At 41.0% G+C, this 16,376-nt stretch overlaps 1 protein-coding gene across 2 annotated transcripts in view; it reads left to right on the top strand.

Moving 5' to 3' along the window:
* The first annotated feature begins 2,009 nt into the window (after positions 1-2,009).
* JAM2 (junctional adhesion molecule 2) overlaps positions 2,010-16,376 on the top strand; it is a 38,169-nt gene continuing 23,802 nt past the window's right edge. For both annotated transcript variants that reach the window (XM_068421734.1, XM_068421724.1), the window contains exon 1: positions 2,010-2,126. In XM_068421734.1, coding sequence (XP_068277835.1) covers positions 2,072-2,126 — 55 coding nt within the window. In that variant the 5' untranslated portion in view covers positions 2,010-2,071. The remainder of the gene's footprint in view (positions 2,127-16,376) is intronic.

The following is a 16,376-nucleotide window of genomic DNA, read 5'->3' on the forward strand; positions in this document are numbered from 1 at the left end:
AATGCATTCAGAATGCTCTCATGTAGTTGCTGGTGTTTCCCGCAATTGTATAAAGCAAGCAGAGAAACCTTGATCTGGTTGTTGCTGAAATAAAAGAGAGGAATGTAAAGAAACAGTGAAGGTACTGTGAAACTGTACTAGAAAGTCAGGGAAATGCTGGGATGACAACCCTGTACACTGAGTATTTGCTTCACTTGCAACAGAAACAACATCGTGAGGAGGGAAAAAAAGGAATTTGACCTCATGCTTCTATAAACCCTACACATTTAAGTGGATTTACGGTGGTATAAGAGTCATGTTAATGAAATCCAAATTAAACTCTATATGTGAGTCTGTGTATTTGGACAATTAGAACTGAATGTTTCCCGTGGTGGAAAGACTACTGTACTAGCCTAAACTTCATCCCATCGTCTAATGGGATACCTTCTCTTCATGATTCATCTCTTCATTCCCCCCATCGATTCATTGTCATTACATCAGCTTTAGTAGTCATCCTATGAGCTATCCCTTAATTTAATTCTGTACTGCCATTTCTTAACATTCCACACCTCTGTACCTTTTCCACCAGGCTCCTCAGAGATATTTAAATTTTGTATCAACACTGTGTTTCTATCCCCCTGTGGCTTTAAACAGTAAAGCAGTCCTACTGAAATCAATGAAACTTTGTATATGCTTAAAGTTACAATGTGTTGGGCCACACAAAATAAAGAACTTTTCTGTTGCGTATGGAACAGTTCTGATTTTATTACATGCACATCACCATTATACTGGTAAGATATGTTGGACACACATATATATGCATATTTTTTGCAGAAATATTACTGGTATTCTATATACATTTTTGCATGTGAAAAATAAGCTGAGAAAATTTTGATATGAAGAGCATACTGGTGTCCTACTTCTCTGGTCTCTGTTAAAATAGCTGCTAGAGATTTTATTTATAAATAATCTTTCCTTATTTTGCTACACTTTAACAAAATACAGCCAGCGTTGCTGTTCTGATTGTCAAATAAATGCTTATGATACTTTCCTTGTTATAGAACCGTGTTACATCAGTGGTAATATATTTTTAAGATGTCATTAGAAACTACTCAGATGCACTATTAACTGTTACAATGAGTAATTTTCCTTGATTCATAAATTTAAAGGGCCATTACACCTCCTGTATATTTAATCAAGAATCTCCTAGACTGGTATAAACTATTAATAAAAAAGGCTTTGAAGGTCACCATGTAGTCCATCTGCTGCTGCTGGCAGGTGGGATTTTGTCCAGTCCAGCTGCGCAGGCACAAGGAGTCACTGTGACTTTGGTTAAAGTCTGCAGCTTCCAGCAGCGCCTCATCTGCTCTCTTTTCATCCACAACATCCGAATTTTTGTGTCGTGATTTCACCCTGTTATTCCTACTTCCACCCCGGGTGGGTTTGACTTCGGGAAATCTACCAACAGGGACTACGGTCTTCTTTGAGTAGTTCAAGCTTTTCGTAATGAGACTTTTTTTCTATTGCAACAAATGTCCTTGAGCTTATGAAGACCTCACAGTTCAAAAACAAATAAATCGAGGGGAAGAGCTGCTGAACACCACACAAAGCAGCCCAGCCCCGGGATGCGCGGGGGCACCGCGCTGGCCCCAGGGCGAGGAGGAGGAGGAGGAGGAGGAGGAGGAGGAGGAGAGCGATGCGCCCGGAGCTGGCGCGGAGCTGCCGCCCGCCGCGGCACCCCGCTCCGGGGCGCCCCAGGGGAGGGCGGGCGGCGGGCGGGAGCACAGCCCCGCAGCCAGCCGCGCTCCCGGCGCGGGGCGGGCAGCCGCCTCCTCCGACACGTTAAAAGTTTGGGGCAGGCGGGCGCGGTGCAGAGACAGAGCCCGGTGGGTGCGGGCGCTGCGCCCCGGCTGTCACACCTACTTCACGGCTGCCTCCGCGGGCGCCCCCGGCCCGCCAGGCGCCGCCCCGTTCCCCCGGGCCGAGGCGAGGCCGGGCTGGGCCGCCCCCACGGCCGTGCCTCACGCCCCGCCGCCGCCGCCCGGCCGTTATTAACCGCTGCCGCCGGTGAGGAGCGGCCGTTGTTGGGAAGATGGCGAGCTGCAGCCTCCGCCTGCTGCTCCTCGGTTACTTGGGGGTCCTGAGCTGTAAGTGGCCGCGTCTCTTCCCCGCGGAGCCGGCGCGGGGGCTATCGCGTACCACTCCCTCCGGGAGCGCCCCGGGGGGGCGGGGGGTGGGTGTGTGGGTGTGTCTGTGTGTCCCGCCGCACCCCGCCGAGAGCCGCGCCCGCCCCGGGGACCCCCCGGGCAGGGCAGGCAGAGGGCGCGGGGAGCCGCGGGCGGGGTGTCGCTTCCCCTCCCTCGCCCCCGGAGCGAGAGGAGCCAAGTCGCGCCTCCAACAGCGGAATAAAAGCGAACGCGCCCTTCGCCGCAGCCGGGGGAGTGCGCGCTGATGGTTTCCATGTGTCTCTTCTTTTCACACCGATGTAACGTGTTTAAGCCGGGACTGTTTCAGCGCAAGCCAGCGGCTTTCTGCAGTGATGCAAACTTTAGGATGCAGGCTGCGTAGTTTGCTTCTCTGGTGGCCTTTACAAGATGAATGAACAAGTGACGGGAACGTGTTTTCTGTTGCCAGCACTGGATGCTGGAGCTCCAGAACAGAATTACGTTTCCAGTATTTTTATGGTCCTATTGTCTAACTCGTTAAAAATAAGATTGGAGGGGAGGGGGATGTTAAAATAAGTTGGCAAAAGCTGCCCCACCCGGAAAGCACATGGAAATCGGAAAAAAAAAAACCAAACAAAACAAACATTGTGGGGCCACATACCTGCGAAGAAGCAGTGAATTAATATACAGTGTTAACAGTGCCAGTCATATGATAAGGCCGTCACTTTCAGATCACGTCTTACTGTGCTCCTGTTGTAGGCTTCTTGTGCTTTGCTGGTATTTTAGGGAAGAGGCTGTATGTGGAAATAATGTTTTGAAAAGAATTATGTAGCAGTCTTGCAATGAAGTGACCACCTGTGGGACCACCCTGGGATGGGTTCTCAATCCTTTGTGGATGTGGGACATCCACGGAGCTGATGCTGGGTATGTTTTGTAGTTTACCTTTCATTCCTCCTCACTGAACAGAAACTTGTGTGTGTGTAAGCTCCTTTTCTGCACAGGAGGGATGAGTCCTGTGGAGGAGAGACTTGAAGTCACCTGTGTCTGTTAGGTCTGTGGTTTGGTGGTGGTTTTTCTTTTCTCTCTCTTTGCTTCTGTGAGACCTTATGGAAATTTTGGGCTGTTATATGGGCAGCTAGCACAGACTTTCTCTTTCATATAGTAAATAACAATAAAAATTATTTTCTTTGATTTTTTTTTTTCTTCATTTGCTGTTAATTGCATGAGTACATCTAAGCAGATGAGGCTGCTGTGGTTTTTTTGGTGACAGGTTTTGGTGTCTTCAGGCTGCTCAGCCTTCTAGTTAGTTGTGTCTGTTGGCAGTGCTGTCTTTGACCAGTGAGGAAGTATTAGACGGTGGTTTGGAAGCAGTACAGTAGATCAAAGTCTGGTGCCTACATTGTTGTGAGACTTGCATTTTTTTTCCTCTTCCTGCCCGAATTCCCAAGAAACACCAGGTGGGAAGAAAGTTTACCAGCAAGGTGCTGATAAGAAGTTGTCATATGAAGAAAGTGACTGTAGGTGGGTGTGCAATTGCTGATTGTTTGTGTGAGCCAGAGGAAATCCAGGCAGAAATCCAGGCAGTCAGGAGTCTGCTGCTGCTCCTGTGGCTGGAGTATGTTCAACATTAACAATAAGACTGAGTAATACTGGCATCCAGGTCAGACGTATGGGGTGAATGGTCTCTTGTTGTGGGACTGGGGCCCAAAGTGCCATGGAGATAGTGGGGAATGGGCAGAAACTAATGAGGAAAAGAAAGAAGTGGTTGATACCTGAAGTGTGTGAACATGATATTGTGGAGTACGTCTAGAGAACTTGCTTGGTAGTTTGGCAGCAGAAATTAAGAGCTGTGTAAGCTGGTCAAAGGACATCAGCATAGCTAAGAACAGTGCTGAGGTAGATGAGGTTTGGATTGCTTTTCAGTGAGAACTTACTAAGAAATATTAATGACCCACAGAAATAGTGGTTTCTATTGAGTTAAAGCTTCTCTTTCACCTTAAATTTAGGGGAAAGTAAAGGAGTTGGAGGTCTTCAATCATATTCTCTGTCAGCATGAGCTCATGAAACTGATGTTATCTGGCAAGTTTTAAAAGGTGCCACAGAGACTTGTGAGCTCTGCTGGCAAGACAGTTAGAAAATGTACAGAAATGATTGTTATTAATCATCATGGCTGCTCTGGAGGAGATAGTACGTACTGATGAACTGGCCTTTTTGTGAAGCTTCTAGGTGTGATTTTTCTTGCATTAGCATACATTAGAAATTAAACTTAAGCTGGTGGTGCTGGGAGCAGATCGAGTACAATGTGTCTGTGTGAGGACAATGCAGAGGCAATAAATAGTATTCTTACATAGACATTTGATGGAGGTCACTGGGGATTTGATTTAAGCAATAAATAAGGTGAGGGTTTGTTTGTTTGGCTTTAAAACAACCACTCCTTAGTGCTCAGGAATCTTTCAGCCAGATACAGAGGTTCTAGACCAAAAAAGCCTTTTGTGTCTTTGCCCCCACCCCCAACAAGAAATCATAAAGCATGACTGCATTGACTGTAGGAACTGGCAATGGAAGTCTTTAAGCCATGCTTTCCTGATTATATGTGATGTACAGCTGATGTACTCAAAATTGCGAATATTGTCAACCCCCAGTCTTCTGTTGAACCGTCTTTGTTTGCTGGATTAACTTGGTAGGGACTTACTCTGATTTCTAAATCAGAGTCCACAATCAGGTGAGATGGGATCTCGTAAATTTGTAAAACTGCATACTTCTCTAGTAATATCTGTACAACATAATACTATAAACCAGACTACCTATTTTTTGGAGAGGGAGTTGGGGGAAGAGACCTCAAAGGAAGGTTCCTTCTCTTGCTGGTTTTGTTGAGGAGCAGTATTTCTTTGCTATAGACTGCTAGTGGTCTACAAACCTGCACAGACTCTTAGACACTGCAAGATGACAGTAAGCTTCCTAAATATAAGCAAACAAATGAAAATTAACTACAGAAAAGCAATACTGGTTTCTAATGTTCAGCCTAATTTTTTTCATTTATGACTGTGGTGACACTGCACAAGATACATGAATGCTTTTAAAAAGGATAAAAATTGAGGACTTGGTTGGAAGACCTTCCTGTCTTTTAAAGGGAGACATGCTCCTCTCTGTACCTTATAACTGTCACAACTTCACCCTCTTGGTTAGATCCTCAGGGGTCAGAAGTAACTTTGGCTGTGACTTACTGGCACATCTCTTCAAAAATCATGGACTCTGCTGCATTGGAGCAAAGGGAGGACTTGCTTTTGCTGTTGCTTGGCCTCTGAGGTCCTGTTTTCTCAGCTTTAACGTTGCAACAATTCTTCGTTCATGTCACAGGACGTTTATTTCTGCTAATTGTGAATACCATAGGGCATCTGGCATTAATAATAAGAGTTAAAACTACCACTGTGCTTAGCAGATCTAATTGAGCCTGGATGAGGTCTTCTCATTGGCTATTTAACTGAATTACACAAAGATGTTTTTGTGATTGTTTCCTGCACCTATATTTCCTACTGCAGACTGTTTTGGCAGCAACACACTAGCTGCCAGATTCTGCTGCAGAAACTGGTTGATGACATCACAAATTATTAGGTAAGAACTCACAAGTAGTTGAACTTTGACTTCACCTTTTCTCTTTAGCTGACTGACTTAACAAAACATGTGGGATCAGACCTAGAGCTACCAAACTTGTCTGTGTCCACTGACTGACCCTGAATGTTATTGGGGGTGTGTGCAGACCTGTTTTTAAAGAACTGAGACAAAAATGTTAGAGAAGGCTTTTACCATTCCTCAAAGGGTGTCCCAAGTTCTTTAGCTTCTTCCCAAGTGCTGGTGGTCACAAGAAAGAAGTCCTCTTCTTAAGCATGGGAGAATCTTCTTGTACAATTGATATTAAAAAAATCCATTTTTCTTATAATTTCACATGAGTAAATAATAGTGATATTTCTTCACTGAAGATAATGACATGCATGTGAATCATCTGCAGAAAGCAAGTTTCCCTTGATGGTGGGGGGTGTAGGTTTGGGTTGTCAGTGCTTTTGGAGGGGCAGGAACAATCAGTAATTTAGTTCTGAAATTGGAATTTAAAAGTTTGCATATGGTATGATCTACTTAAGAGTCCATCAACACTCAAAATGTCATCTTTATGTTGGAGCACTTCTGAAGACAGTCTGTTTATCATTGGTTCCCTGCAGCTGGCGATCCCTTTTAGGAATAATTTTCTCAAAGTAAGGCTTAGTGTTATACTTTCTCTTAGCAATGCTAGAGGTGACTCCGCTGTAAATGCTTACGTAAAGGAAGATTACAAAGAAATGTTCACACAGCCAGAAATGTCCACATCGCAATATAAATATCTTGTATATCCAAACAATTGAAGCACAAGGTAGACATTTGTATTTGTCATTGCAGACTACTTGCCAGGGCCATATGGAATGGCTAAATTAAGATTTCCTTGAAGTTATACAATATCAAACAAAAAAATTTGCTTAAAATGGTGTCCCTGTGGATGTATACAATGAACTGTCTTATTGCTGTTTTTTTTTTCTTGTTTGGCTGTTGTTTTTTTTTTCTCCACCATGATAACCTTGTGGCATTATTGTATATATGTGGGAAGATAAATGGTTTACGAGTTCTTACTTCCTAGTTTAGTGGCTAATTTACAATGGGATGAGCACTTCAATGGAAACTGAGGGGAAATGTTATGTGGAAGCTGAAAGGCAATTCATTTATCAGTAATTAATTCTATTTGGTTATTTCACATTTTCCTCTTCCCTCCCCCTCCCCCCCAATTTTGTAAAGTTTGCTTTGTTACAGTTTTACTCGCTGGCATGCCTTTTCCCATCCCAAGTATTTTTCAAAGAACTATCAGTTTTAACAAAACTTTTCTGCAGAAAAGCCTATCACGTCTTCCTCAAAGCGTTGTACGTTATTGTGCTGTAATTCCACCACAGGAAGCTTAAAGCAAATATTATGGTGTCTTCTAATCAAGACAAATCATTTGTTTCCTTCATCTATATACTGGTTTTTTTTTTTTTAGTGAAATGAATATGTATTTCAAAGAATGAGACAGCAAATGAGGCTGGAGGAGTGTTTGGATGATTGCCAGTATTTATGCTCACCTGCATTTCCAAAACCGCTCTTTTCTAGAGAGCTCCATTGGGTTGTCACCTCTATGCTCACAGCATATCATTGAGCACTCAAGTGCTTATATAAAATTTCTTAAACCAAGCAGAAGGTGAGCTTGGCAGCTGAACATCTGGTCCTTTTCACTTGTCAGTTTCTAATATACACTGGGAGGTGAAGGAGCTTTTGGAAAAGGAAGAAGGGGAAAATAGCCATTTCTGAACAACAGCAAGTAACACAACAGTGGTAGTTACTGAACCACTAGTAAGTCTGTAACCCCTCCCAGTTAACAGGAATTAAAGCAGGCATCCAGTTTCTCTCAAAGATTATTTGCAGGTGAAAACACGATAGCAAGATCTGGTAATAAGCCTTTTTGAATGCTTGCTTTTTACAAGTTCAAAACTTAGCAGTTTTCAGTAACAGATGGGAAGATCAAACTTGCATTGAAATAGTTTTAGCCTGATCCTGGCTATTTAAAAAAAGTAAGAAATAGTCAGACTTGAGCTGGAAAGAACAGACCCTACAGGTATGAAGTTTCAATAGATATAGTCACATAGCTTTATTTTTTTTTTTTTTTTTGGATTAACTTCTTAAGGGTTGAACATGCTCTCAAGCCCATTCAAACCACTGGATCAGACTCAAGGGAAACAAAACATATTATTGTCTGGATGGAAAGTGATGTATTATAGGGTTGTTATGCTACCAGATAGCCCCTGTTGTTAACGTTATATTTGCTGTTCACAAACTGCTAGCATAGTACTTGGAGGTAATGATGGAACATGCATTCTTGAGAGGTGACTTTTGCTCAAATTAATATAATAAAGAAACCAAAATGATTATGTATTGTGTGTCAGCCTGCAGAAAGTGCCCCGTATGAATTGGGAGAAATTCTTGGGGGTGGTATGCTAAGGACTTGTGTATGTTGGCTAGAGCAGGGTTAGAGTTGGGGAAGTGTTTGCTTGGCATACTTGTAAACATATGAGGAAACGAGATGCAGAAAACCAAAGTTTGAATGCATATTCTGTGAGTTAGACAGCAGTTTACCACTTGAATGTATAGACAGTACTTGCCTCCAGAGGCCCTGGTTCATAACGGAAGCGTTCTAGTAGCTGTGCTGGCAAAAATGAGTAAAAGCGCATCATCTGGAATGATATCTGTAGAATGCGTAGGTGTGTTTAGGTGCACATTATGGCTAGCTTCTGTGCTCCAGTACCCTTTGTTTCTATAAAGTGGTTTTAAAAAGTAAATATTGGATCTTTGCCCTTTGACTGTTGGGCCATCTAAACTGATTTTCTACCCCTCCTCCAGTCTTTAAGCTATTCAACCACAAAGGTGAGAAATCATCTCTTAAAACTCCTGGCTTGTTTGTGGCTCTTGTTTTACGTCCCCTTGTGCCAGATTGACTGGAGTTTTGGGGAGTGTGACAGGGCTTTGATGCAGCTTTGACACCGTTCAACCTGGTGGTGGTGAACACTTCGGAAACTGAGATTCAAGCAAGCTTTCCCATGTATTTAATAACGAAGGGCTATACTACTTTATTTGGGGAGGCTGCTTCCCTGCCTATGTACAGAAAAATCTGAGAAGGCACAGTGGCTGGAGATGAGAAGTATGGGCTTTGGTGTGCTGAGACCCATGGAGGGCTGCTGGCTGGGAGCCCCTGCAGCTCTGGCTTGAGGCATTGCTCAGTGGAGTTGGCTGGGGTGTTCTGAGACGCCATTTTCATGCTACAAAGCTGTGCTGGGTCCAATTGACTGGTATTAAGGTGTTGAGCTTGCTTGAGAGCCTGAACACTTTTAAAATGTAGATTGGGGGAAAGTCAGGCCCTGCTGAGAATAAAGCACTTAGCTGATCCATGCCATATGAAAGGTGTGTGCGTTAGTTAACACTCAAGTTGTGCAAGTTAATTCTAAATGAAAACATTTATGTTTTCTGTAATAAATGTGACATGACTGAAGACTCTTTAAATGCTGCTGCTGAATTAGACACATTTTAACATGATGTCTTGTCAGTTAAGATGTTATATGTCAAGATTTGGAAAAAGTTATATATTTCAGTAACTTCTAACAGATAAATGCATATATTTCATTGCTTGAGACTTAGAAGATTGTAACTCATCAGTGACTTATACTGCACATAAACAACTCCAGCTTGTTTCAGATGTTTGCAATGCCTAACTGTAGGAATAATTAAATAGAGGAGGATTGTCTCTAAAACCAAAGTAGTAGAGTATCAAAGGAAGACATCACTGGTATCTGCTTAGAACTGTTTAGAAACAAAAACACATGATAAATGTTGCTGGGTTGAGTTCTTTTGTTGTGTGTTGTTGGTTTCTTGGAGGCTTTCTTGTGTCTCGGTCCATCTCCCCTGCTTTTCTTTAAAGAACAAACATATATCAAAGGGTGGTCCTTAGAAGGTGGGGATGGGGTGTGTATTTTTTTTTCCCATTATGTTTTTTCTTTCTTTCTCCTCTCATGTCCACATAAAGTTCAATTAAAACATCATTAATAGCAATATTTAGGTGTTGGAAGAGTCTGTGCAGAAAAGGTCTTTATGCTCCAAGAAGACTTAGCAGCTTTCCATTTAAATGTCAATAAGTATCTTTATGTGAAAGGTAAATATTTTATTTTTAGTCATTATTTGAGTATTCTTTGTATCTTGTAATGAATGCTGCTGTTGCCTTCTGTTCACCAACATAATGGTCCTCCCTGGTGTAATGTGATTCACTGATACACAAGAATGTCATAATCATTTGAGAGGCTCCTGAAAGGAAAATCAATATTTCAATATTGGAATAGAGCAATGCAGCATCTGAAAATGTGCAAGAGGGGGAGGGTTGGGACAGCCAGGTAGTAGTAAGGGCTCATAAAACTTTTAAGATGATGCTGTTGTAGTACTGGAGTGACTAGTAAAGCAAACAAATTGAGACACTACAGATTCACTGGTTAACATCAAAGTTGGTGCCTGGGAGAGGAGGTAGAGAGAAGTAAGCAGATGCGTCCATAGTGGAAGTATGCTTAGACATCAAGAAGCAACTCTTTGGGCTGTGTTAGTGTATGGTTTTGCTACTTGCCATACAGTCTAAGAGGCCTTCACATGATTCCATTTGTAAGTCGATTGCTTTATTTATTTTTTTCCTTTTTTAAATAAGACCTACATCCTGGACATCAACTAGTGCTGTTTGAATCAAGTGATACAGAAGTTTTCTGAATGTATTAGGCATAAAAAGTAAACGTGATTCTTCTTTCTTTTCTTCTCTTCAGTTTAAGTGTTGTTGAAATGATGGCTCAGGGGTGCTTCCAGAAGCTAATGTACTTACAGTGCTTGTCTTTGGAGCCTTTCAATAAATAATGTTCTAGGGGATAAAAGTCATCTGGGGAAGATGTTTATCAACAGGGAATCAGCACCGTATGTAGCAAGACTAATTAAATATTGTTTTCAGCTCTACTTTTCTCCTGTCACTGCATACTCTATTTCTTATTTCATTCATGTTCCAGTTGTATCTCTAGCTGAGTCCTCAAGACTGTGACAATCCACACACAGTTGCTGTTTGCTTTCCAGCTGTGTTCAGATTCTTAGCCCCCCTTTTTTTACAGGGAAGAAGGGAGGGAAAACAGTGTTACAAAGGTTTTGCCCAGTTGCCAAAGAGTGAAGCGGCTTTCTAACATGAATAGCTGTTTGGAGAATGCACTGATTTTTGTGAGAGAAAAGTGAAGTGATGTCACTTTATAAGCATTTAAACTTATTTAAAGTTTATTCAAAGCTTTTGAAAGCTATGTAAACAGAGAAAGAGGAGGGGGTTGGCCAGTTCTTATATGTACAGACTTTCAGGTGCAGGACATTTTTCTTGAGGTAAAGCAAACTTAATGTCTTCTACAGAACATCAAAGCTGCACAGAAGTTTTTTTTCTTACCTTTTTAAGCTAGTCTTCAGTCCAACAAAAAAGTCACAGAAAACTTATATTTTCTTATGAAAATATCATAAAACTTTAAGACAGATACTTTGTCTTCTAGTGAAATAATAGAACCTAAAAGAATAGAACATCAATATAACAAAATCTACTAAACCCAAAAGATTATTTTACACTTCATTTTGGAAAGCTGGGAATAAGTCAGTATTTAGGATCAGCCTAGCATTTGATAAACTCTGAACACGACTGGTTTTAACTTCATCTAATTTTTTGAGGGGGGCAAAGTCGAACTTGGATCTTACTGGCATCTTTAGCATTTGATTGTATACATCAGTGTGCACTCTCCCTGCCCCCAAAACAAAAGAGCACCTTGGAGGTAGAAGATCGGCAGGGAACAGAGCTGCTGTTCGTTACTGAAGTGATGCTGTACCTCTGGATTCCAGCAGAAATTAGATGTTACAAGCAGTTAATGAAATATTGGGAGGGAGTAAGGAGGAATTTGCCCTTCCTTTGAAGCTGAAGTAGCTCACATTGCATGAAGACAAAGAGAAGGAGAGGGACAAATTGTAACTAGAGAGAATATGAATTGAACTAACAGTATAGCTTATGTGGCCAATATTTACATATAAAAGTTGACTGGAGTCCTAGTAACCCTGTTTACGGGCATACTATTTAAAATAGTATGTCCAATATAGATACATTAGCTACTTAAACACCTTCAGTTTTAGGGTGGGACTAATCACCTGAAAACTAGAAAAAATTATCTACTGCACTATGATGCTGTTAAGGCTGTGATCCTGCACCTATATGCTGCATTTGAACCCCTAATAACATTATGGAGCCCTGCTGAAATATTGTACGTAAAAATGTGGTATGATATCTGATTATTTTAGATTGTCAGTTGTGGTGACTGAAGGGTAGACAGTCCATGTTCTTTAGCTGCCTCTGCCTTAGGATGGGAAACGGGTGCTGGGTGGACAGACAGTATCCAAGGAAGCTCCTATGGCTAAATGTGGGAAGGGGCTTAGTTAAGAAATCGGACTGTTTAAGAAAATATGTGTAGACTTAGCTATAAAGAGTTGCATATCTGTAAGCTCTGAAGTGGATACTCTTTCCTGTGAAAGAGTAATTAATTTTTTCTTGTAAGGAACATGTTCCTTATATGCCCTAAACCAATAACTGGCACTTGTAAACATAAACCATAAAAGCTTATGGGTTTATTTGACAAAGGCACTTTCAGCAGAACTGTTGAGCTTTTACTTAGCTGGTGATGAGCTCCTCTTCTAGAACAGAAATGCTGGTAGCAATCTATTATTCAACAAGCCATCTTGTTCCCTTTCATGATTTCTTGACCACTTATAGCTCTGCTGATGCTAGCTCTGTACCATCCACGTTCATTGCAAGAAGCTCAGCCCTGCAACAACAGTGGGAATAAATATGTAAATATGCCAAGATCATCTTCTTACTAAAATATATTGTTCTGTGAATTTAGAGCTGAACTCCGAAGACCTTATTTTGTGTTTGGGTTCCATGTCATCACAGTGCCTATGCTGGTGTGTGTCTGTCTGTATAATCTGTTTGCCAGCATAGTCCTTGGCCTGTTCTTCAGTCACCTTTCTCAAAAGAGATCCTAAAACCAAAATTAGTTGTCCTGAGTTGAAGGAGCCCAAGCACCTTCAAAGTGGTATTATTTAGTCTTATTTCTAAAGGAAACTTCAGTTTAAGCAATATTAGTGTCACACAAGTTTCTGGAGTATCAATATCTAATGAGCAGTTGGTTATAAAGAGAATATGGGCAGAAGCAGGCAAAGCAGATGGCAAAACAGTAATTGAAAGCAGCATATATGCCTACATGGGAGTCATGGTTTCATGAAATGTGTTTATCTATTGACTCTAACAAGTATTCTAGAAATGTAACGTGAGTTTTGATGATATTATCGTGTGTGCACTGTAGAGTATTCCAGGTATAGCCATTTTAACCACCAGACTTTTAAGCACTAAGTTGTGCTTGAGAAGGTAGTGACCCAGGGGGTGAATCCTTAATCAGATATGGTTTATTCTAAAAAAAACCAAACCAAAACAAAACCAAAAAAAGCAAACCTCTTGAGTTTTAAAAAATTTAAAAATTGCCAGCTCTATATGTTCCTGCTACTATTTCTGTTTCTGAACTGTGACTAGATTGACTATTTAATTCTGACAAGATTATGTCTTCCATACAAATCATTCTGTTTCCTGGATTATTTTTTGTTGTGGTTGTACAGCATTACAGAATTGCTGATATCTTTTTTTGTTTCATTTTTGGGAGAGCGAAACAGCTGGTACTTTCTTAGTTTAAGTACCTGCAGACAAGATCATCAAATCCTGTTAAAAGAAGCAGCAAACCAGTGAATTGTGAACGTTAGCTCACATGCTGAGCTTTCCCTTCTGACACAAAGCAGCGGAGTGTTTCATTAGCGAACCTTACCCAAATATTCTTGAGGATGTGGCTCCTAACACATCTCTTCTGTCGAAAAGCTGTGATGATCACCGACTTAACATTTATGCTTGATTTAAAAATAAATACACAAAGCACCAAGTTACTCTATTATGTTTATTCCTGTTTCCTGTGTAACTTTCCAGTGTTGTTCGTCTAATGTTTTCTAATCTGAATACCCATATGTTGTTTTGTTTGTGTAGCTTTTAATGTGATGAAGACTGTAGTGGTGATCTTTGGTTTTGGGGTTTTTTTTACTGTCTTCATCCGCTTTAAGGAAAACTTGACAGCTATTACACTGTGACCTATTGTTCCTAGCTCTACCTTCCGGAGGATTTCTTCTAATCACCCTTCTTTAAGCGTACAAAACATCTGTTTGTTCTAGCTCCTCTTGATACGTATCAGCCTCAATTGAATTGAAGGAGTGGCTTCAGTCTTGTTCAAATGTGCCGGAAGGTTCTTCTATAAAATTTTATATTAAAGAACTAAATTATCTATTAAAGGATAAATATATGCATTCGTACTGTAAACTACGACGTTGATTGAAAGTAATAGTCATCAAACAGAACTGTTAGCTGCTTCTGGCAGGAAGACACTATTGAGCAAACTTGGCAGCATAAGAGATCATGTGTGAATGGAAATGGGATGAGCTAATTTGGCAATTGCATTTGGATTATTAGGAAAGGTTCACCAAATTCTTTTGGCCAGGAGAGAAGTGGTCATCATGTTCCCAGCTCATACGAGCAAGTAATCTGGTCTGTAGTCTGAAGGAAAAAAGTTTAAAAGCTGAGTTTATTTCTGTTTATCACTAATGGGATGCAGTCCTAAAATTCATGGTTCAAGTGAAATTTGCTCAAGTGAAAACACTTCCACCACCCCCAGTTATTGGAAACATTTCCTCAGAAATCCCAAACTCACAAAGCATTGCACAAGGCTCTCGCTGCGTATTTTTATTTAAAGAACATCCTACTGTTTTTGGAAAGACTCTGATATTTTTTTTTTTTTATTAATGGACATGCCTAGCTAGAATGAAGTCATGGTATATCCCAAAGTCAGCAAAAATTGAATGGGAGAAAACCTGTGTAAAGCCCTTTTAAAAAACTTGCTACAATGAGTTATTCTTACATCTGTTGCATTATATCAATTGCACCCATATTCTAGGTCAATATTTGCTTCAGAGAGAACAATTTTTTTTTTTTTAAATGAATGTGTTTCAGACGTATCGTGCCCTTCAGCGGGGGACATAAGGTGGTAATGCTGGCTTGGCTTTGATTATTACAGTTTGCTGAAAATAAGACATTGGGGTGCAGTTGGTCAAATTAGCTATCCTACCTGCTAGTTAGGATCAGTTTGCAATGCACAATTCTGGTTAGTTAGCTACTCCTATACCTTTAGAAGCCCAAACTTAATACATACTCATAGGTACTCATCCTCTGCAGTGAAAATGCTTTGTAGAAACGCTTAGATTAATCAAAAAGGGGTTGAGAAGACCTACTGGGGAAAAACTGCTATAACCTTGAGAAGGGACTGAGGATGCACAGGAAGTTTCGTTCCAGCTTAAATGAATAAGACTAACTATGCGAAGAGACATTTCTTCACTATAACAATGTATTTACTTACAACGATTTAAAATTATAGCATCTTGATGTTCTTCCTAGCATCTGGAAACGTGATCCTACAGTGAGGGAGCTTGAATGGCTTCACTGGTTCTGAGTGAGCAGGGACTCCAGTTTCACATGGTGTTTACTGGAATTGTAACTAATGCTGGTTGGCACAGTTGGAAAGTGAACTAAATTTGTTTTCAGGGTTTTTCAGATAAGTAATGTGTGTATTTGTAGGTATATAAATGATGTGACTTCTTGAAAGTGTTTATCCTTTTCAAATTGCTTGGCAATTCCAGCAGAAGTCACTTAAATGTTCCAGGAGATTTCAGAGATCTTTATCTTGAATTGTGGGCCAGAATGGTTCTGTGGGGTTTTCTGGGGGGAGGGGGTTGTTTGTGTCTTCTAGTTTCCCAACCCCTGTGTTTCAGGGTTGATTTTACAGTTGATGTAAATCAGTCTAGTACTATTGACTTCAGAGGAACATGCCAGTTTGCACTAGGTACCTAACTTTGTTTTGTAAATTTAATAATCATTCTACAACAATTTCTCTAGGTATTTGCATAGGCAAGTGTTTTGTCTGAATCGTTACACCTGGCAATGCAACTGGAAATCTGTCTCTTCACATCACTGCTGTAGTGTGTGATATGAGGTGGGTGGGACAGCAGTGGCAAGGGGCTTCTACTCCCATAGCCTATTCTTGTGGTCTTTTGAAACATGATGGTACTAGACACAAGTCATCAGTGTCCTGATGCATCTTAAAACAAGCAGCAGCTGAAGCAGCTGTAGGCTTTTGCTGCGCTTATGAGCTGTCTTTGAGCCGCTGCTGAGTTGCTGTGGAAACCAATGTTGAGCAGGACTGGGAGAGGGCTGGAAAATAGGCTTTTTTTGTGAGAGCCTGACTAGTTTAAAACCCTATCCCCTGTTTTCAGAAGCTCCCTCTGAATTGCCATGGATACAAGAAGAGTAACTGAGTTTTGAGTCTTGTAAGAGTGCGAGCTATAAATATTTATTTGGTGAATAGCATATGCTTTCTTGATTGTCTCTCTATTGGAATAAACTCCATGCTACAGCGAACCTTTGCAAGCTGTGAATTCAAACCATTCCTC

Source organism: Nyctibius grandis, chromosome 2, assembly GCF_013368605.1.
Source record: "Nyctibius grandis isolate bNycGra1 chromosome 2, bNycGra1.pri, whole genome shotgun sequence".
In the NCBI taxonomy this organism is placed as follows: Eukaryota; Metazoa; Chordata; class Aves; order Nyctibiiformes; family Nyctibiidae; genus Nyctibius; species Nyctibius grandis.